Raw genomic sequence first — 20,441 nt, 5'->3', positions numbered from 1 at the left:
ACCTCAGTAGGAATGCTGCCCTTGATCTTGCAATTGCTTGCAGAAAAATTCTCAAGAGTTTCAGATAAATTGCCGATTGAATGTGGCATGACGCCATACAATGGATTATTATCAAACATTACAGTCTTTAGTTTCCTGCAATTTGTCAAAGAAGACAGAAAGCTCCATTCTGCAGTAGGTGATTCAGTGGCGAAGTTATTGGAATCAAGACTAAGCCATTCGAGGAATTTCAAGTTGCCAAATGTATTTGGAACAAGCCCAGAAAATGAGTTGATGGACAGGTCTAGCTTAACGAGCCTGGAAGCATTGGTGATGGAGGTGGGGATTGTTCCAGTAAGTTCATTTGACCATATGGCAAGAATCTCCAAGTTGGGAAGCCTACGGCCAATGGTTGATGGTAGATAGCCTGAAAGGTTATTCCTAGCTAGATTAATCCTAATTATGGTTGAAATATTGAAGATTGAAGCTGGAATTACACCACTTAAGCTATTGAAACCTAGAAATAGATGTTGAAGATTTTGCAAATTGCCTATCTCCTCTGGAATTACACCAGTTAAGCTATTGAAACCTAGATATAGATGTTGAAGATTTTGCAAATTGCCTATCTCCTCTGGAATTTCACCTGCTAAAAGGCAAACATCTAAGTAACTGGGAAACTGAAACATTGAAACATCTCAAAGATATAGGAAAGAGAAGCGTACAAATATTAAAATATAATGGTAATATATATTTTGATTATTTTGTGTTACTTTAATTATTTGATTTTGGATTTTGCCATAACCTAAATTAACACACTTTTGACTTTATCAACTCAAGGTATGTTGATGCACATTTATTAACAAAAGCAAACATATTTTTAATACATAGTTTAAGATAAAATAATACCCAATTAAAGGATGACACATTATTTATGTATAAAAAATGTATACACATAACAATACCCCTTACTATAAATTAAGAGTAATGTTATTCTTACTCATTATTTATTATCTTGATTAATGAACTAAATTAATTTATCATTGATGTATAAAAAATGAATGGAACTTGAAGTAATGTTATTTTTAATTTAAAATTATTCAATCATATGATGGTATATTATCTCTGTATCTAATTATATATTAAAAAATATACACACAGTTTTATTGCTAAAGAGTAATATATACTTTATCTTGATTAATTTACTCAATTAATTATTGTTTACAATAATTATACCTGCTAAATTATTAGATATTAAATTTGCCAAAACATTTATTCGATATTAAATAAAATGAACATGGAGATTACATTTTATAGCCTTATTGACAGCCAAATTATACTAGGATAAGAATAATATCTAATTACTTGATAACAAATTATTTATATACTAAAAAATGTATTCGTATAGTTTTATTGATATTGAATACACCCGCCAGCTAAAAGTAAATTATGCTTAAAAAATTTATCCACATAGTTTAATTAAAAAATTACACACACCAGCTAAAAGCAAATTATGCTTAAAAAATATGGTGGAATCATACCTTCTAAGTTGTTACTATTAAGAGTCAACCACGTAAGCTTACTCAAATTTCCAATATTTTGTGGTATGAGTCCTGTAAATTTATTCTCTGAAAATGAATAAACAACAGCCTCGCTGCAGTTGCCTAAACTTCTTGGAAGCTGGCCAGAAAGTCCATTGTAAGTTAGAGTTAGCCATTCAAGTTTTGGAAGACGATTACAGAGACCATCTGGTAGACTGCCAGACAAAGAATTGTCGCCTAAACGAAACACTTGTAGCAAGGAACAGTTGTAGATGCTGCTCCAAGGTATGGAGCCCGAGAGTAAGTTACTTGCCATATAGAAAATTTTCAACCTGGTGAGCTTCACAATCTCTGGTGAAATGCTTCCTTGGATATTATTGTTGTGTGACCACAGGGCCTCTAGCGTAGTTACATTGAAGAGAACATCTGGGATGGTACCTGAGAAATCATTAAATTCAAGTTTCAGGATTTGGAGTTTGGATAAGAGACCGATAAATCCCGGAATACCTCCACTTATTGTATTGTTACTGATAGAAAAGACTCTCAGTCGGCGTAATTGACCCAGTTCATTCGGCAGATGGCCATGGAAATTGTTGTAACTAAGATCAAGTTTCACCAGGAATGAGAGATTGCCCAGGTATGGAGAGATGGTGCCACCGAGTTCCATGAATGGAAGGTTCAAAGCTGTGACTCTTTCATGGCGAGCACCACAGGAAATACCAACCCAGTTACAGATTGGATTAGAAATGGACCAGTTATATGCCAGTACACTGTGGGGATCGGAAGTGATATGTGATTTGAATTGAAGAAGAGCAGATTGATCGGTTGTTAAATTTTTCGCGGTCACAGCCAAGGTAGCCATGAAGCAGTAATGCAAAAACAAATAGATGCACAAGATATTCCCCATTTAATTGTGAGGTAGGAGTATCAAGTTGGATAAAAGAGAGGGATAAGAACTTATATATGACTCTGTGTCAAAGTGAAAAACATTTTGCCAGTGGACCGTATACTTTCATTCCACTTTCATTTCTTACATAAATTTCTTCAACTTCTTCCTCTTTTCTCACATCCTTACAAAATTTTTCCATCAGGAAGACTGAGAAAAGATGTAAGTCAAGGATAGACAAAGACCCACAAACGTTCTCACTTCTTTACACAATTTTCCCATCAAGAAGACTGACAACAAATGCAGCTCAAGGATTGACAAGGACCCACAAACATGCTCCTTCCAACAATAGTTGTTTTAGCTACCAATTTGATTGAAACATGAGTGGAAAACACCAAAAGTCAAGTATCATGGTATAATTAAGTGTGAAAGAAGGAAGAATTAATCTTGGTCTAATTTGACATAGCTACAACATCGAACTCAGCTTGCAATTGTAATTGAACGTGAGTTTGGCTTGGTCCAAATCCACCCATAATCAAAATATTAACTTAAACATTTATCATTTAAATCTCGGAAAACATATTACAATTGTCATGCCCAGTCAAGCTTCTTTTGTGTTTATATATATTTTTACCTGCAAAAAAAAAAAAACCAAAATCAATATAAAAACCTATGAACATCAACGGACCTTCATAAAGCTGAAAATGAACTGGAAAAATGAATTGAGAGAAGCAGATCTGTGCAAAGAGCACAAGAAATGAAAAACAGAGAAATGCAACAAAGAATAAACAAGTTGTAATTTAAAACTATTCTCTAGCAATTTGAACCGAGTTGAGGTTAATATCAAGTTGGTTATTTTTTATTCAAACTAAATTTGAGTTGACCTTTATTCAAGTTCAGCCTGAATCCATATAATCTTATATGTATATATTTTGATTAGTAAGATAAACATACATAATTCAATCTAAATTCTATTAAAGTAAAATATTAAAATTTAAGATTATAAATACAAATGTATTATATTTTTTTCTTTCAAAAGATCAAATCTATTTCTTTAGTGCAAATCCCAAGATAACCATTTTTCTAAACTCTGGTTCAAAAAGAAAAAGCTAATTAATTTCCATGAAATTTATTGGGTAAAATTCAAGAAATACTATTGCGAATATGAAAACTGTGAAATGGCTTGTTGTACTATATAATATCATTATTATTCTTCATAATGCTTTATTAATCTTAATCTTTTGCGTGATTAGAGTTTAATTTCAAAAAGTAACCTTTGAATGCGCCAATAAAACAAATAGATTGAAATTTTTCTTATTCAAGGTAAACAAAGAGACTAAGACCGAATATTTTCATTTCTTCCATAAATTTCCGCAACTTGTTCCCCATTTCTCACATCTTTATACAATTTTTTTACCAAGAAGACTAAAAACAGAGGTAGCTCAAGAATTGACAAGGGCCCACAAACATTCTCACTTTTTTACTCAATTTTTCTATTAAGAAGACTGAAAACAAACACAGTTCAAGGATAGACAAAGACCCATAAACGTTTTTATGTTTTTACACAATTCTTCCATCAACAAGAATGAGAACAGACTAACTCAAGGGTAGACAAGGACCCACAAATGTTCTCATGTCTTTACACAGCTTTTCTGTTGTGAAGACCGAGAAAAGAGGCAACTCAAGGATAGATGAACGTTTTTACTTCTTTTGCACATTTTTTTCATTGAGAAGACTGACAACAAACATGGCTCAAGGATTGACAACAAACTTTTCTCACGTCACAAAAATTTTTCACTAGAAAGACTGAGATCAAACACAACTCCTTCCAAGAATAGTTAATGGTAGGGCCCTAGCTCCATTTGCTAATTTGTTGTAACTACCAATTTGATTGAAACATAAGTGGAAAACACCAAAAGTCAAGTAACCTAGTCTAATTAAGTGGGATAGAAGAACGAATTAATCTAGTCTAATTTGACCTAGCTACAATACCTTTAATTTGATACTACAGTTTACCCAAATTCCAATTAATTTGATAGTAATCACAATAAAAAATAGGGCCAAAAGACTTATTCCCACCCAATTTAATGTTTTCCCAAGCACTCATCGATTAAGTTTTGAAAACCTAAAATCTCACTCATAAGCCATTAACTTAAACAATTTTTGTTACTAAGAAGGGCATTTAAGTAAAATCTCCTATTCTTTTTAAAAAGTTTCTCTTTAACAATTTTCGGTTTTGGTTTGGTTTTGAATGATAAATTTTTTAAAAACAGTTTTCAATTTAGGTTATAATTTGGGCAATTTTCAAATAAAATAAAATCATAATTGTATTTTTAAAATACATATATATAACTATATTTAATAGAATTTTTAAATAAATCACTTGTTTTTTCATATTTATTTTGTCTTTTTCTTTATATGTATATTTTATATTTATTTTACATGTTTATATTATGTTATACAAAACTATAATTCAATTAATTTTATTAAATAATATATATTTTAATAGGTTAAAACTGTAATTAAAACCAACCCCTCAATGATTTTCTTCTTGTCTAATGATTTTTTTTTTTCAACGATTATGCTTATGCCCTAACAATTCAAACAAGTTGAGGTTAATATCAAGTTGATCATTTTGGATTCGAACTAAATTTGAGTTGACTCTTATTCAAATTTGGTTTGAATCCATATAATCCTAGATGTATATATTTTGATTAGTAAGATGACAAACTTAAGATGAAGATACATAATTCATCTAAATTCTATTAAAAGTAAAATATTAAAATTTAAGATTATAAATGCAAATGCAAATTTAAGAAATCGTACTTCTGTTTTTCGTTTTGATTTGGACTATGGTTTACAAAACCAAATCAGATTGGCTGGTCAGACCAGCTGGACCGTAAACCGGCAATTCAAACAAATTCTAAAACTAAAAAACCTGTTTAATACATGTTTTCGGACTGAACCGTGATTGGACCGGTGGTTTGTTTCCTATGCATGGTCTAATCTGGTTCATCTCGATCCTGTCCTCTATAATAAAAACTTATAAATTGAAAAATAAAACCAAAAGCCAAGAACACCTCTTCTCCAGCCCTTTCTTCTGCACTGCCGACTTTCTTCTCATGTGTTGCTTCTTCTTCAACTTCGGCTCTTTCTGCAGAAAAAGCTTTCAGATCTCAAAGTTTCGAAACTAGTGCAATCGCTGGCCGGGACACTCACCATGTGCCCTTCTTGTGAAAGGATTGGCGGCGTTGCTGATGGAGCATCTAATAAGCCTCCATATTCAATGGCTAAATCCCTTTGCCTATTTGACCTGCTTGCCTCCCTTTTACTGTTGTTTGCTTTCATTATTTTGGTGATCCAACGGCTCTTATCCAATCAGTCATATTTGAAGACGTTTGGCAAATATTTGGCTATATATTTACGTTTTATTTTAATAATGAGATGATACATTTTTGGTCATATATTGATTTAGAAATGAAATCAAAGTTAAAACCTAATACTTTGTTGATTTAATTATTAAAAAATTGTAATTTTAAGTAAACTGAATGTATATTTTATATATGTCTGCAACTTTTATTATTATATATTATGAAATTATCAGATTCTTATACAAAATAAAAAATATGGTTGGATTAGCCGGTCAAAACGATTTGACCAGTTCAATCAAAACCAAACCTTAAAAAGGGTAACTACCAATAAACAAACAAAAACATTAACCTCTTTCAAAAGTCTATATTCAAAGTTTTAAATTTTATCAATGAAAGTTTTCACAACAAGTTTTCAAAAAAAGTTTTGATTTATTATGATATAAGTTATTAAACTTACTTACTTTCAATATGATGACACACTACTAGAGTGTGTTGTCGTGAGATGTGTCAAGAAAGAATACCACTGAAAAGAAGTGGTATTATTGAAATAAATAATAAATTTATTTTAAAAAATAACTACATTAAAAGTTGACTTAGAAAGGTTTAGACAAAAATTTTTTTTCTTATTTTAATTAATATCTCTTTAGAAACTATGTAATATCAAAAGAATAAAAAATATAATAAATTTATGGAACTATAAAGAAAATAAATTTTTGTATTTTATCCCAGATTTGGTTGAATGTAGAGTTGATGAATTTTTATACAATCTATTAACCTAACATAACATGTACTTGTTGAGTATTTTTTACATAAATTCTAATTTGAGTCGTGTTCAAAGCAACCTTTTTGTGAATGAGGTTGTGTTTGGGTTAGCCTTTCATTAATCGAATAAGACTTGAATGTTTTGCAGAAAAAAAAAAAGGCAAATTGATATATCAATATGGATAATAATTCAACTCACCAAACTAGGTCATTGGCATGTTTCTCCCCAGTGGGGATAGGAACAATTAAAATCCTCTAAATTAAGGATAAAGATAGATATATCTTCAATTTGTCCCCTCTCTAACTTATCTTATTTCCTATATAACTTATAAATTTTTAAATATTGAATTACCCTTAAAATATTGAAATTATTACAAATACTACAAGAAAAAATTTAGTGATAAAAAATTAACAAGGGGATAAATATCCCCGTCATTATAGTTACTGTTTTTATAAATTTAACCGCTAATTATATGTATTCTCGTTAAAACTAAATAAATCTATATTTTTAACTACAAACTTTTAATTTTCATGCTAAAAAAACTTACAAACCTGTTATTGTTGATCTGATCGGTATATACAAAAAATAGAGATGAATAAGAATCAAACTAAACCCAAACACCCCTTCATTTCAGACATTAATATTTTTTTAGCCAACATAAACTTGGTATTGTAGTTAGTGAAATATAATTAAAACAATATTGTTTTGATGTGTAATATTTAAAATAATATAGTTTAAGTCGATTCGTATTAAATTTTTTCAAACACATGAATTTGGCGAACCAAATTCCTCTCAAACTCGAGTTCAAGCTAAAAAATATTTAACTTACAAGTTGAGCTCAAGCTTGAGTTTATTTGTTTCAAACTTATTTTGGGTTTATTTAAGTCAAACTAGTTTTCAATTTTGAATAAACTTAATTCGAATTTAACTTTAATTATAAAATACACGATATACAATTTTGATTGTCTAAATATGATACGTGATTGGGCTATCATCAGGCCCAGTACACCTTTAATCAATTGTCGTGGTCTCCAATCTTAATGTGGTTGTTTTCTATTGTAAGTTACTAAGCTAAGTTTGGGTCATTTCCGTGACTTTTGTTTATGACACGAAGAAACTAATTAAGTTATTATTATTTATTAAGTTTCTTTAGTATGCTGATAAAAAAATAAAATTAAAAATAAGTTAATAAAAAATTAATAATCCCGCAAGTCCAAACCCTCCATTTTCAGCTTATTCTTCGTCAATCTTCTCCTTCAAATTTATGATTTCACTCTCCCGAATCATGTCCATGTCATCACCTTCCACTGGCTCCTCCTCTACCGCCACCAACATTTGCTCGTCATCATCGAGAAGAAGACGTCTTCAATTGACCTCTACCGCCCCTTGCACAACTTCATTTCCCTCACTTACTGAGTCCGAAGCGGTCAATCTTGAGGATGATTTCCTCGTGCTAAAGCAACTCACTCCTACATCAAGCACTTACTAGACTCCATGCCCTCCACAAGTTGTGATCTCTTCGTAAATTACTTTAAGGCCCTTTGCCTTGTGGAAACGTGTTTTCATATCTCTCCTGACAAAGTTTATATTAATGTTTAATTTCTTTTATATTATTTTTATTTGATATGAGACTCTTTAACCGTCAACACCTTTTTTCAAATATAACTATTATAAATTGTTAGATCTCTGATTGGTTGGGTGTATTGTTATTTGTTATCTAAGATCACTTTTAACTATTAGATCCACCTATTTGATTTGTACTCTAATACTATATTAAAATATATTAAATCTATAAATATAAAAAATGAAAATTCATATTACATAATACTAATTAGTTTGTGTTAAATGTATGTTAAAGTTCACAAGGCAGTTGCAGTGTACTACAAACCAAAAACGGTGCGTTTTGAATAAGTTTCAAAACGCATCGTTTCATTAATCACGGTCGAAAAGTCGAAGGAAAGAAGGGTGGCTTCTGCAGATGATGTGTGCCTAACTCTAAAGTTTTCATTTCTCTGACTAAAAGGGGTACTAGGGCTTTAATGTGCTGCTTCAATCCGGCATGATTTTAACGGCAATGATGCGGTTGTCGAGACAGTTATTAACGAGGAGATCAACGGTGAGCTTTGATGGAGGTATCGTTTTCAATTGATAATCGGATGGTTTAGATTACTTTTGCCAGCTGTAGTTAGTTATAGTTCAGTGTATAAAAGATGTAATTTGTCACAATAATTGTATGATTTTTGAGGCTATTGAATGAAACTTAAGGTATTATTCGTTCTTCTTCTCTCTGTATTGTCTTGAGTGCTTATGTTGATGATAACAGTTTTGTTTTTAGGGTTCTTGGTGTTTGATAGTTAATTATGCTTTCTCTGTGATTCTGATTGCTTAAAGTAGTTTAATGGATTCTCGGAGAAGTTCTTTTTGGTATATCTGTTGCTGGAGGTGTTGAATTAGGTCCTCTGGATTCTTGAGGACCACATCAATATGATCACGCTTTTGTGGCACGATGCATTTAAGACCAAGCAAAGGGCCAGTCAGCAGAACATTCATCTGGAGAAGGCGACAGTGTTGTTTAATTTGGGGGCAGTGTACAGTCAGATTGGGTTGTCCTTTGATCACGCCACCATGGAGGGGCGGCGGGAGGCATCACGTGCATTCATTGTGGCAGCCGGAGCCTTTCCTTATTTGAGAGATAATGCGTCCACAAAGGTGAGTATGGGGAGCTCCATGATGCTGTATATCAGCCTCATGTGCGCCAGAATGTTGGAGAGATTGATGCTGGCCCAAGCTCAAGGGTGTGTGTTTGAGAATATGATTGCTAAAGGGAGTACGCCTGGTGTTTGCACTAAAATTTCTAGACAAGTTAGTGCTTTTTTTGAAGCTTTGATTGATTTATTAATTAATCAATTTAGTAAATGTTTTTATATATTGAATTGTGATGAATTGAAAAACTATTTCACATAAGTTTAGATTGTGTAAATATATAGGTTTTACAGTGTTTAACTTTTAGGATATTAAATATGTAAAGATTGCATATATATTTGGATTTTGTAGTGCATGATTTGTGAGGTTTAAGGTTATGTTATCTTATTGATCTGTTTGTTTTAATAATAAAATTTGAGCAATATTAGTAGTGTAAGCTGTGATTAGTACGGTTATGAAGGTGACTAGAGTTTTGATGGTGAGTTTGTTGATTTAAGGATGAAATTTTTTTAGGAAAGGTGAGGGATAGTGTTGTTGGGTTTTTCCGGTGTGATTTTGATGTAAAAGCCATTTTTTTTATACTGTCTGTTACTGACATCTCAGGCGTCATTCTTGCCGGTAAGTAGTTCTTCTTCCCAATTTGTTAATTATATGCAATTCTTACATATATCATAGTTATCTGTCTTAATCTTGAAAAAGTGATTAAGTTGCTTCATTGTGGCGTTTTATCAGCCTGCTGACATTTATAATTGCAGAGCACGTTTTATATACATGGATCCCGAGTCAAGTCATGCTGTTGTTGGTTGGGCTGCAAAAACCTTTTCAACAGCAGTGTTTTTCATATATGAGCAGGTTATATGCCTTTTCGAATGTGGAAGTTGATTTTTGTAGTTTCATCTTCTCTATTAGTGTCCTTTTTTAGTTTTTTTCTGATTTTTTTTACATGTGACATGTTTTGTTGTGGTTCTTCAACAGATCCTCCCAGATGACGCTTTTGGGCAGCAAATGATCAAATTTTTATATTTGTTTGATGCTGATGCTTTATAAAAATCACATTTTTTATTGTTGATTTCTTATGTGTACTCTTATTTTTATAATTCTATTTGATGCTCCAGAGTGCTGTTGCCTGGGACATGCTGAAAGTTTATATCAATTTTGTTGATGCTCAAGAGAGACGCAAGTATACGTATTTTGAAAATTGTTTGCACCAGTATGATTCCAGAGGCATTGATATGGAAAATGAGCTTTAGACAGTAATAATTGATTGTTTTACAATACTATTTGCTGTCTAGCTAAATTTTTTTTCTTTTTTAACTGATTGTCCATAATTGTTATAAAAACTTTGTCTCTGCATGTTTTTCCCTGAAATATGTGTTGTTTTCTTGTTTAGTTTATGTGACAAGCATGATCATCGTAGTTTCTTCAATAAGATGTTTTCTTAAATAATGTCTCTGAGAAACTGAAAACAATAGACATCCACGAACATTTTTTGGTCTAAATAGAGAACCATGAGGAAACTCACCTGTCTTTCCCTGTCCTCAGGTGGAAGCCAGGGGTCAGTTGCAGAGCACTTAGGAGGTAGCAGAGAGGGTGCTTTAGGCTGCTTATCCAAGACATGTGCTGTTTCAACTTTAGGTTTTGGCTTCTCTTCTATCTTTTCAGCCAGAGATGGCTTACAAGCAGCTCTCTCTGGTATTTTCTCCAAGGGAGCTACACCTTCACCAGATTTTGAAATGATAGCAATTTTGAAGCCTGGTTCTACAGTTTCTCCTTTGGCAACAAGCTGCAAGAAATTAAAACGCAGAAGCTAGCAGCAACATTAATAAATCCAAACCACGGGTGTTCGGGCTTGGTTTGATTCATATCTAGCCTTAGTTTTTTATAAACCCTTAAAACCAATTAGGACGGGTTTATAAGTTTTTTAGTAAGAAATTCAAAAACCTACAGTTGAAAATATACCTTTGTTTAGTTTTAACAAGAATATAAATAATCCAATTATTTAGGGTATAGGGTTTATTTTTATTTTTTATTTATGTTATGATATAGTTTTAGTGGATTTAACAATAAGGGATTAATTTTATATATATATATATATATATATATATATATATATATATATATATATATATATATATATATCATGTTCTTGTTTCTTCATTGTTGTTTAAAATAAAAAGTTAATGTCTTCTTCTGTATTTCTTGTTTAGGTAATACTATATCTACAGAATCCATTATTCAAAGTTGAAATTGAAGAAATCTCAAATTCCATTATGCAAAGTTCAACTAGATAGATTATCATGAACCCAAAAGATCATAAATAAGAAACTAAGAGCATAAATAACATATATAACAACACCATTAATTTAGGTGCCTCCCATGAAACTGTAATTTGATCTTCTTGAGTTTTGCCAAGGTATCTTTCATATTGATCCTCTGATCAGGTGATTCCATGGAACAATTCAAAGCCAAGTTCATGATGCTTAACATGCAATTCACTTCAGCACCAAAATCAATCTCTTCTCTTAACAAATTACCATCCATAACTTCAGTTACTACATCAGGCAATGATGCCTCCACCAAGTTCTTTAAACTCATTTCTCTAGCAAACATCCCATCTATGAGCTTTCTTCTTGTGAAAGTTTCCATCAACAAAACCCTAAAACTGTAGACATCTCCTCTTGTGAACATAATCACCATTGATCCATATTCTACAAATTTACATTAAATTCATTATCAAAAGTAAATAACATTTTAACTAAGATTTAGAAATGAAACTTCACCTGGTGCTATATACCCCATAGTTGCTAGTGTAAGGGTTTGTGTTTTAGAATCTCCTTCATCTAAGAGCTTGGCAATGTCGAAATCACTCACATGGGCAACCATATTTTCATCTAATAAGATATTTTGAGGCTTCAAATCATAATGGATGACTGGTGTTGAATAATTATGATGGAGATATTCAAGAGTCGATGCAACATCTATCATTATGTTCAACCTTTGTAGCATATCTAGGAAATAGTTGTGAGAATACAAACACTTCTCAAGGCTACCATTGGGCATGAATTCGAGAATCAAGGCCTTAAAATCAATGTTACAGCAGCTGCTCAAGACTTTTATGAGATTTTGATGATGAATGTTTCGCAGTACTTCTCATTCAAAATCAAAGCTTCTAAGTACTCTCTCTACTTGCAAATTAAAAACCTTTATTGCAACAATAGTTCCATCTAAAAGTGTCTCTTTGAATATTGAACCAAAGCTACCAATACCAAGCAAGTTGCACTAGTTGAAATTATAAGTGGCTTGTTGAATTTCTAGATAAGATGTTCTTCTCCATGTTGCTAAAGGTAATGAATCAACTCGATCAGCTGGAGAATGTTTTCTTTTGTAATGACACCTTATGAAGACAATGGATACAATCACTGTCACTAAAACTGGGAGAACTGAAGGCAAAATGTATTTAATTACTAGTGTCTTTGAACGTTTGATGGCGTCAACCTTGCAAAGTGGGACCCCTTGCCTTGGCAAACCACAATGTATGATTTAACAAAAAGGATTGAGTAGAAAATGTTTTGAAAGGACCTTTATTGGGAATCTACCCTTGTAAATTATTTACAGAGATATTAAAGCTTTTGAGATAGGTGAGAGCCTCCAATGACTTGGGAATTTCACCTAAAAGACTATTGTTAGAGAGATCTAAGGATACCAAGCTTATCAATGCCCAAAATGTGTTGGTAATGGCACCTTCAAATCTATTGTTTGCCAAAGATAGAGTTTCAAGAGATTAAAGACCCCGAAGGGTGGTGGGAATATTTCCTAATAAGTGATTTTTCGACAAATCTAGATCTCTCAAGACCTTCAAACTCTGTATACCTGAAGATAAAAAATCACTCAATGAATTAGATGACAAATTTACCTACAAGATATACTGAAGAGTCTATAAGGATGGGGGTGGCCTAACTGTAGATCTCTCAGAGAAGTCTAATTCGTCATGCATGTTGGTATTGCTCTAGAAAGCATATTATCATTCAACAGCAGTTTATTTAACATGTGTAATTGGCAAAGCTCGTAAGGAATGAATCCCAAAAAATTATTTTTATCTAGCCACAGACCTTGGAGATTCTGCAAATTTCCCACCGTCGTTGGAATAAATCTGTTCAAGTCATTTTCCCAAAGAGCTAAAATTATCAAGCTATGCAAGTTACCTACCTCAGTAGGAATGCTGCCCTTGATGTTGCAATTACTTGCAAGAAAAACGTCAAGAGTCACAGATAAATTGCTGATTGAAAGTGGTATGACGCCATACAGTGGATTATAAACCAAGCTTAGAGCCTTTAGTTTCCTGCAATTTGTCAAAGAAGTGGTGAAGTTATTGAAACAAAGGCTAAGCAATTCGAGGAATTTCAAGTTGCCAAATGTATTTGGAACAAGCCCAGAAATTGAGTGGGACAGATCTAGCATAGCGAGCTTGGCAGCATTGGTAATGGAGGTGGGGATTGTTCCAGTAAGTTCATTTTTCCCCAAGGCAAGACTCTTCAAGTTGGGATCCCCATGGCCAATGGTTGATGGTAGATAGCCTGATAGGTTATTCTCAAATAGACTAATATTTATTACGGTTGAAATATTGAAGATTGAGACTGGAATGACACCACTCAAGCTATTGAAATCTAGAATTAGAAGTTGAAGATTTTGCAAACTGCCTATCTCCTCTGGATTTTACCTACCAAAAAGCAAATATCTAAATAGCACGAAATACGAAACATGAAATACGAAACGCTGAAACTCATTTCCTCAAACTATGAAGCAGAGTTAGCAGACAATCTTTTATTTTTTGGTACCAAATCTTGACCTCATCAGGTAATAATATTCACAATTTATTTTTAGTACCACACGATACATGTAGTATGTCACTTTAGCATTGTAAACTATATCTATAGCCCATAAAACAAAGTAGCCTTTGATTAGGTTCAATCGAAGACGAGAATATGAGTTGTATAATAGAACATGTATAAAAAATTGTTTCTAAACAATTAGAGTAATTAAAGGCAAACAGAAAGCTCTAGTTGTAAAATGTTGTTTATAGATTTCATTTTTTTTTTTTAAACCGAAGAAACGCTTTTCAAAATTGTTAGGTTTCACATCTACATTTCACAGAGGAGAAGAAAGCTGGAGCAAAACAAGACACGCAGCAGCAAGAGGGTAGAACACATGTCAGCTGCCCAGTTGCAAGACCCATAAAAAATGATAGGACAAAATAGCAAGCTGGAAGTCGACATGGCTTTAATGAAGGATAAAAAGGGAGAGACGGCAGAGGGGAAGGCAGACTGGAATTCAGAAGAAATTATGAGAATTGGGGGAGAGAAGAGGGCCTCTCGAATAGCCTGAGTTGGGAAGACAGTTGGAATGTTTATTTTGTATTACCTCTTTTGTATTTGGGGAAACATTCTGGGAATCATCCTTTTATGATATTTTGGAAAACATTCTGGGAAGTACTTTTGTGTTCTGCCGATTTGAATCATTCCAGGAGTCTCCTTACCCAGGTACCTATCAAACCTTTTTTCGCAAAATTCATGATTAAAAATAAACTCTCTAAACTAGTTGTGGCAACCGATAAGATCAATGTCAACCATTATTTTTGCAAGTCAATTTCATAAATTTGACATTGGAGCATATATTAAAAAATGTAAACATTAAGTTGACAATAAAATGCCATGAGTTTTAAATCAACAAAATATTTCGGAAAAAGTTGAGCAAGACACACCAAGTTTTCTTTATAAATGGCAATAATTTTTTTTATTTGGAGATAAGCATGCTAAATAAATAAACAAAATTATGCATATACTTTTAAGTACACAAATAATGTGTTATTATGTGATTGAATGATTTTAAATTAAAAATAAAATAATATCTAATCACATAATTATATATTATCTGTATACTCAATTATATACTTAAAAGCACACACACGCGGCATTGCTTGATATACACCTTTCTAATTCCTACCCATATTCATTTGACAGTTAATTTGGTTCTGGCAACCAAAATACACCCAGAAGTCCAAACCATTTGCCTGAGAGGAATGGTAATGTGCAAAGAAGACTAAATTACTACTAGACAAGAGACCAACACAGATACAAAGGCTAAATTTTTGCCTCAAAAACTCCCAAATGAAATTTTGAAGTCAAGAATTACAGAGAAATAGCTGAGATTACAAACAGACCCCCATAAACAATTCCATGTTTTACCTTATTGAAATAATTATTCAACTTTTGAAGTTGCAAATCTAAGACAAAATAAAATTCTTCAATGCAGTAATTATGCATATTTATAACACATTCAGTCCTGTGTTGTGATCACTCTTGAATAAGAAATTTATCTTCTATATTTATAACATTAACAATATCCCAATAGTCTTTTGTGACTAAATATTGATATAAAACAAGACATTTATTCATTGTATTTTTAGTTTCTATCTTTTTTATTATTAAATAAAAACCGATTTATATTATATATTATTATGTAGTAATTGAATACCAATTCATATATACTAATACTTCAAATATTACTTCAACTTACAGGATAAGATAAGAATTTTAACATGTAATGCAAAAGATATATATAAAATATATTTAGTATGAAAAAATATATACTAATCCCAAATTGTTAATATTATTTTATTAGTATTATATATATAAATATATATAATTATCAAATAGTATAAATTAATAAAATTATGTAATCCTAAACTTATGATATTATCTAATTCCTAAATGATGAGATTCTGATTCTCATAATAAAAGTCAATAATATAATTTTGATTTCAAATTTTATCAAATTCTTAATTTATAGGGTTTAATTTTATCTAATTCATAAATTATGAGATTTGATAATATTAGAATTTTGCCTCTTTTAACTTTGATCATGTCCAATTTGGGTTGTAAACTTGATAAATATTATTGATTAAAAAGTAAATCTAATCTTATAAAATAGGAAAAATAATGCATCAAATCAAAATACTATCGAATAAGAATCAAAATGAATTAAATCATAATAAAATCTAATCAGAATGTGACTGAATGAAAAAATATATATATTATTTACCAATGTGATCATGTCTCTTGGACTCTTACTCTTTTCAAAGACTTAATTAGCAAGAAAAATCTTTCTTTTGAACCAATAAATAACTTCTAACGTGAGAGAAGAAGTCACAATTAAGTGGCCTCCTATTGAATCAGTGCCTGACTGCATTTTTATTTTGCTCTTCTTCTTAATTCTTCATCCTCTTGTTCTTGAGCTATTTTGCGGTCATGGATACCACCACCACTCCCGATTGGACTAGTCTTCCTGGAGACCTCCTTACGTCAATAGCAAAGCGCCTCCACACACGAGTTGGCATTCTTCGTTTTCGTGCTGTTTGTAGCTCCTTTCGATGCATACTGCCCCCGTCCGCCAAAAGTCCTATTTCCAGAGTCGATTTTAAAGACAACTGACTTTCTCAAAGGTCCCAAACCTGACAAGGAAGGCCCCTTTGCCCTCATAGAATCTACTGTTTACGCCATCCAGCCCTTTGACGATGAAACATCTGCACCATGGTTTGTCGAAGTCAAAGAGACTTCTTCAGGAAAAATCCAAATAAAAGATCCCCTCTCTGGATCTTATCTTAAAAACTTGCCACATAAGTCTTCGAACTTGTTGGATTATCTGATTAAGGAAATAACTAAATCCTACATGTTTGAACCAGCTTTTAACTATAAAGGCAATAAGATAAAAGATGTAAAAGTAACCTTCTTCTTTCTTCTATCAAAATGATGACGAGTTTGCTGTCATGGCGAAATGACAAGAAGTGGACTAAGGTAGACACCTTTATCGGGCTTCCTGACTATCTTGTCGATATTGTTTATCGCTATCACAAGTTCTATACTATTACCTACTATGGTTCTGTTATAATTATAGATTCTAAATCTTTGAAAGTTGTGGAGGTTAAAATACCAATGGATCCGCCAGGTGCGTTTGATATACATTTGTTAGTCTTCAAATGATTTACTAATGATTTCCCGGTACTACGGTATAGATGACAAGTTTTTGGTGTTAAAGCTTGATGAAGAGAATTGTCTATGGATAGAAGTGACGGATGGATTGGAGGATAGAGTGTTCTATGTGGGTCTAAGAAGCTCGTATTCTATTGTGGCTGAAGAATTGAGCGGGTGTAAAGGGAATTATTTTTATTTCAAAGAAAAATATAAAAATGATTTATTTTGTGGTGAATTAGATGTTCAGGTTGTTAACCTTAAGGATTACTCTGTTGAGAAGATTGACAATTTTCCTAACCCTTTCTGGCCTCCATCAGCTTGGGTACTTGCAGATTAGTAATTTTTTTGATGTAAAGGATTATCAAACTGTGGCTCAAAATCTCTTCTTTGTGCATAATTTTTTTCCCATTATTTCTGAATTGTTCGGTAGATTCATTAAGTGCTTGTTGGGGTTTAGATTTGGAATGAAATAAAATATAAAGCAGCTGAATTTCAGATAAACTTGTCAATGAGCCACGAATTACAATAAAAAAATTAGTTGAATGAAATAATTTGTCAATGAGACTAAATATTGTTTTGTTAACCTGTGTATTTATTTTATTAAGAAAGCCACCACAATTTTGATCCAGACATTATTAGGCAATAACAGATCCATTCAGGATGCGATTTCTTTTATAAATTTGTATTTTTGTAGGCCTGGTTCATGGCTAAACAATGATTATTTCTTTGTTCTGAACCTTTGCCATTGTATAAGGTTTGGAAGGAAAGGATCCTGGGTTGGCATCATTACTTGACTACAGGCATTCAAAATCATTGCTTAGATTGCTCTTACCTCTGGCAAGTGTTCTGGAAAACTCATTGTTTTGAACAACCTCTCACTGGTTTCACTCTGACTTTCAGATGCAGCAAATAAAGCACGAGCTGATGTTATTTCACTCTGGATAAAGGTTTCGGAGCATCAAGGCTTGTTGCTAAATCCCAGAACCCAAGAGGAAGAGATCTCTTGCAGTTATTACGTTATGATTTGCAGGCAACATACCTTCCAAGCTTCTCTTGCGCTTATCATCAATCTTCCAGGAAGGCAGATCACCTGAGAGGAGTGGGACTAGGGATGGGAAAAGGCAGATGAGGGATGACCCTTCGCCACCAGTCCCTGGTGCCAAAATCGACTAATGTGCATGTTTGACAGTCACATTATCCCCTGCCCCCGCGACAAATCCCTCTGCTACATAGGCGGCGACACACATCTCTGTTGAGTAAATGCACTGCCTATCTCTCTAGAAATCTCCCTCTCTACAAGATTCCACAATTTTGCTCCAGCCTTGTACAGGTTGCTGCTGCCTCTTTAAGAATCCAAAAACATGTGCACCGCCTATCCAGAATTCTCCTTCTAAAGTCGCAGCAAATCACTACTCAAAGAAGCATGAAGAAAAATTAAACTCGGCTAACTAACCGATTCGTGCTCACGATGAGGATCAGAAGACGCAAATCCTGCTCGTGAACAAGTTTACTATGCATCACAACAAGCTGCTCGGTTGCCTTCTCATTACCAAAGCATGACCCCAGATGCTGCAGTTGCAGCATATGCCGACGCCACAAAACAGATGCCTGTAGAAAGATTTCAAATGCAAACAAAAAAAAAAAAAAACAAGAAGATCGAAGACCAGAGCAAGAAAACACAACAGTTCCACTGAAGCTTTCAGTGGAAGCTTAAAGGCCATCTCAAAACGGTGCGTTTGGTTCAATGTGTTGAAGTAATGCTGCATCTGCAGAATCCATTATTCAAAGTTTAACTAGACAGATAATCATCAACTAGAAAGATCTTAAACAAGAAACTGAGAGCATAAATAACGTACATCACAACACCATTTATTTAGGGACCTCTTACATCTCGCTGAAATTGCAGTCTGATCTTCTTGAGTTTTGCCAAGACATCTTTCATGTTGATCCTCTGTTCAGGTGATTCCATGGAACAATTCAAAGCCAAATTCATGATGCTTAACATGCAATTCACTTTGGCAGCAAAACCATTCTCATCTCTTAACAGATTAGCATCCACAACTTCTGTTACTACATCAGGCAACGATGCCTCCACCAAGTTCTTTAAGCTCATTTCTCTATCAAACATCTCATCTGTGGGCTTCTTTCTCGTGAAAGTTTCCCTCAACAAAATCCCAAAACTGTAGACATCTCCTCTTGTGGACACAATCCCCATTGATCCATACTCTACAAATTTACATTAAATTCATCATCAAAAGTAAATACCATTCTAACTGAGATTTAGAATTAAAAACTTCACCTGGTGCCATATACCCCATAGTTGCTAGTGTAAGGGTTTGTGTCTTTGAATCTCCTTCATCTAAGAGCTTGGAAATGCCGAAATCACTCACATGGGCAACCATATCTTCATCTAATAAGATATTCTGAGGCTTCAAATCACAATGGATGACTGGTGTTGAATAATTATGATGGAGATATTCAAGGGCCGATGCAACATCTATTATTATGTTCAACCTTTGTAGCATATCCAGAAAATAGTTGTGAGAATACAACCACTTCTCAAGACTACCATTCGACATGAATTCGAGTATCAAGGCCTTAAAATCGATGTTACAGCAACTGCTCAAGACTTTTATGAGATTTCGATGACGAATGTTGCGCAATACTTCACATTCAGAATCAAAGCTTCTAAGTTCTCTTTCTACTTGCAAACTAAAGACCTTTATTGCAACTATAGTTCCATCTAAAAGTATCCCTTTGAATACTGAACCAAAGCTGCCAATACCAAGCAAGTTGCATTCACTAAAATTATCAGTGGCTGTTTGAATTTCTAAATATGATGTTCTTCTCCATGTTGCTAAAGGTAACGAATCAACTCCATTAACTGAAGAATGTTTTCTTCTATAATAACGCCTGATGAAGATAAATGATACAACCACTGCCATTAAAACTGGCAGGATTGAAGACAAAATATATTTCATTATTAGTGTTTTTGAACCTTTGATGGCGTCAACCTTGCAAAGAGGAACCCCTTGCCTCGGCAAACCGCACAATGCATGATTTAACAAGAATGATTGAGCAGAGAATATTTCGAAAGGACCCTTGTTGGGAATCCCCCCTCGTAAATTATTTACAGAGACATTGAAGTTCTTGAGATAGGTGAGGGCCTCCAAT

The 20,441-nt window shown here is 33.0% G+C and overlaps 3 protein-coding genes across 15 annotated transcripts in view; 1 reads left to right on the top strand and 2 right to left on the bottom strand.

The window, feature by feature from the left end:
• Positions 1-3: 3 nt before the first annotated feature.
• LOC123204330 (LRR receptor-like serine/threonine-protein kinase EFR) lies at positions 4-2,424 on the bottom strand. The gene is made up of 3 exons (XM_044620935.1): positions 1,518-2,424; positions 123-622; positions 4-36 (listed from the first exon to the last, which is right to left on the bottom strand). The coding sequence occupies exons 1-3, from the start codon at positions 2,422-2,424 to the stop codon at positions 4-6; spliced, it is 1,440 nt and encodes a 479-aa protein (XP_044476870.1).
• Positions 2,425-8,493: 6,069 nt separating this feature from the next.
• On the top strand, positions 8,494-11,247 carry LOC123204388 (vacuolar-sorting protein BRO1-like). Of its 13 annotated transcripts, none has more exons than XR_006499506.1 (3): positions 8,495-10,092; positions 10,356-10,450; positions 10,783-11,247. XR_006499506.1 is itself a non-coding variant. In XM_044620995.1 (3 exons), the coding sequence occupies exons 1-3, from the start codon at positions 9,022-9,024 to the stop codon at positions 10,820-10,822; spliced, it is 513 nt and encodes a 170-aa protein (XP_044476930.1). In that variant the 5' UTR covers positions 8,497-9,021; the 3' UTR covers positions 10,823-11,247. The 13 variants fall into 13 exon arrangements, 4 of the variants coding, with proteins under 4 accessions (XP_044476930.1, XP_044476928.1, XP_044476932.1 ...); XR_006499501.1 differs by having other exon boundaries at positions 10,216-10,493; XM_044620995.1 differs by having other exon boundaries at positions 8,497-9,399.
• Positions 11,248-18,492: 7,245 nt separating this feature from the next.
• LOC123204329 (probable LRR receptor-like serine/threonine-protein kinase At3g47570) overlaps positions 18,493-20,441 on the bottom strand; it is a 54,873-nt gene continuing 52,924 nt past the window's right edge. Inside the window, exons 3-6 of the mRNA XM_044620934.1 lie at positions 19,156-19,493; positions 18,932-19,033; positions 18,721-18,875; positions 18,493-18,610 (exon numbers count right to left, since the gene is read on the bottom strand). Of these exons, the coding sequence (XP_044476869.1) occupies positions 18,493-18,610; positions 18,721-18,875; positions 18,932-19,033; positions 19,156-19,493 (713 nt within the window). The remainder of the gene's footprint in view (positions 18,611-18,720; positions 18,876-18,931; positions 19,034-19,155; positions 19,494-20,441) is intronic.

This window comes from Mangifera indica, chromosome 20 (assembly GCF_011075055.1).
Source record: "Mangifera indica cultivar Alphonso chromosome 20, CATAS_Mindica_2.1, whole genome shotgun sequence".
In the NCBI taxonomy this organism is placed as follows: Eukaryota; Viridiplantae; Streptophyta; class Magnoliopsida; order Sapindales; family Anacardiaceae; genus Mangifera; species Mangifera indica.
Note: the sequence above shows the minus strand (reverse complement) of the source record. Positions and strands in the feature narration are given on the sequence as shown.

Coding starts and splice junctions, on each gene's coding strand:
- LOC123204388 (XM_044620995.1), top strand. CDS start 9,022: ATGATCACGCTTTTGTGGCACGATGCATTTAAGACCAAGCAAAGGGCC. Junction 9,400..10,355: donor GCACTAAAATTTCTAGACAA/GTTAGTGCTTTT, acceptor TTGATGCTCCAG/AGTGCTGTTGCCTGGGACAT. Junction 10,451..10,782: donor TTTGAAAATTGTTTGCACCA/GTATGATTCCAG, acceptor CCCTGTCCTCAG/GTGGAAGCCAGGGGTCAGTT.
- LOC123204330 (XM_044620935.1), bottom strand. CDS start 2,424: ATGGGGAATATCTTGTGCATCTATTTGTTTTTGCATTACTGCTTCATG. Junction 623..1,517: donor TAATAGTAACAACTTAGAAG/GTATGATTCCAC, acceptor GCCTTTTAGCAG/GTGAAATTCCAGAGGAGATA. Junction 37..122: donor ATTGCAGGAAACTAAAGACT/GTAATGTTTGAT, acceptor TTTTTCTGCAAG/CAATTGCAAGATCAAGGGCA.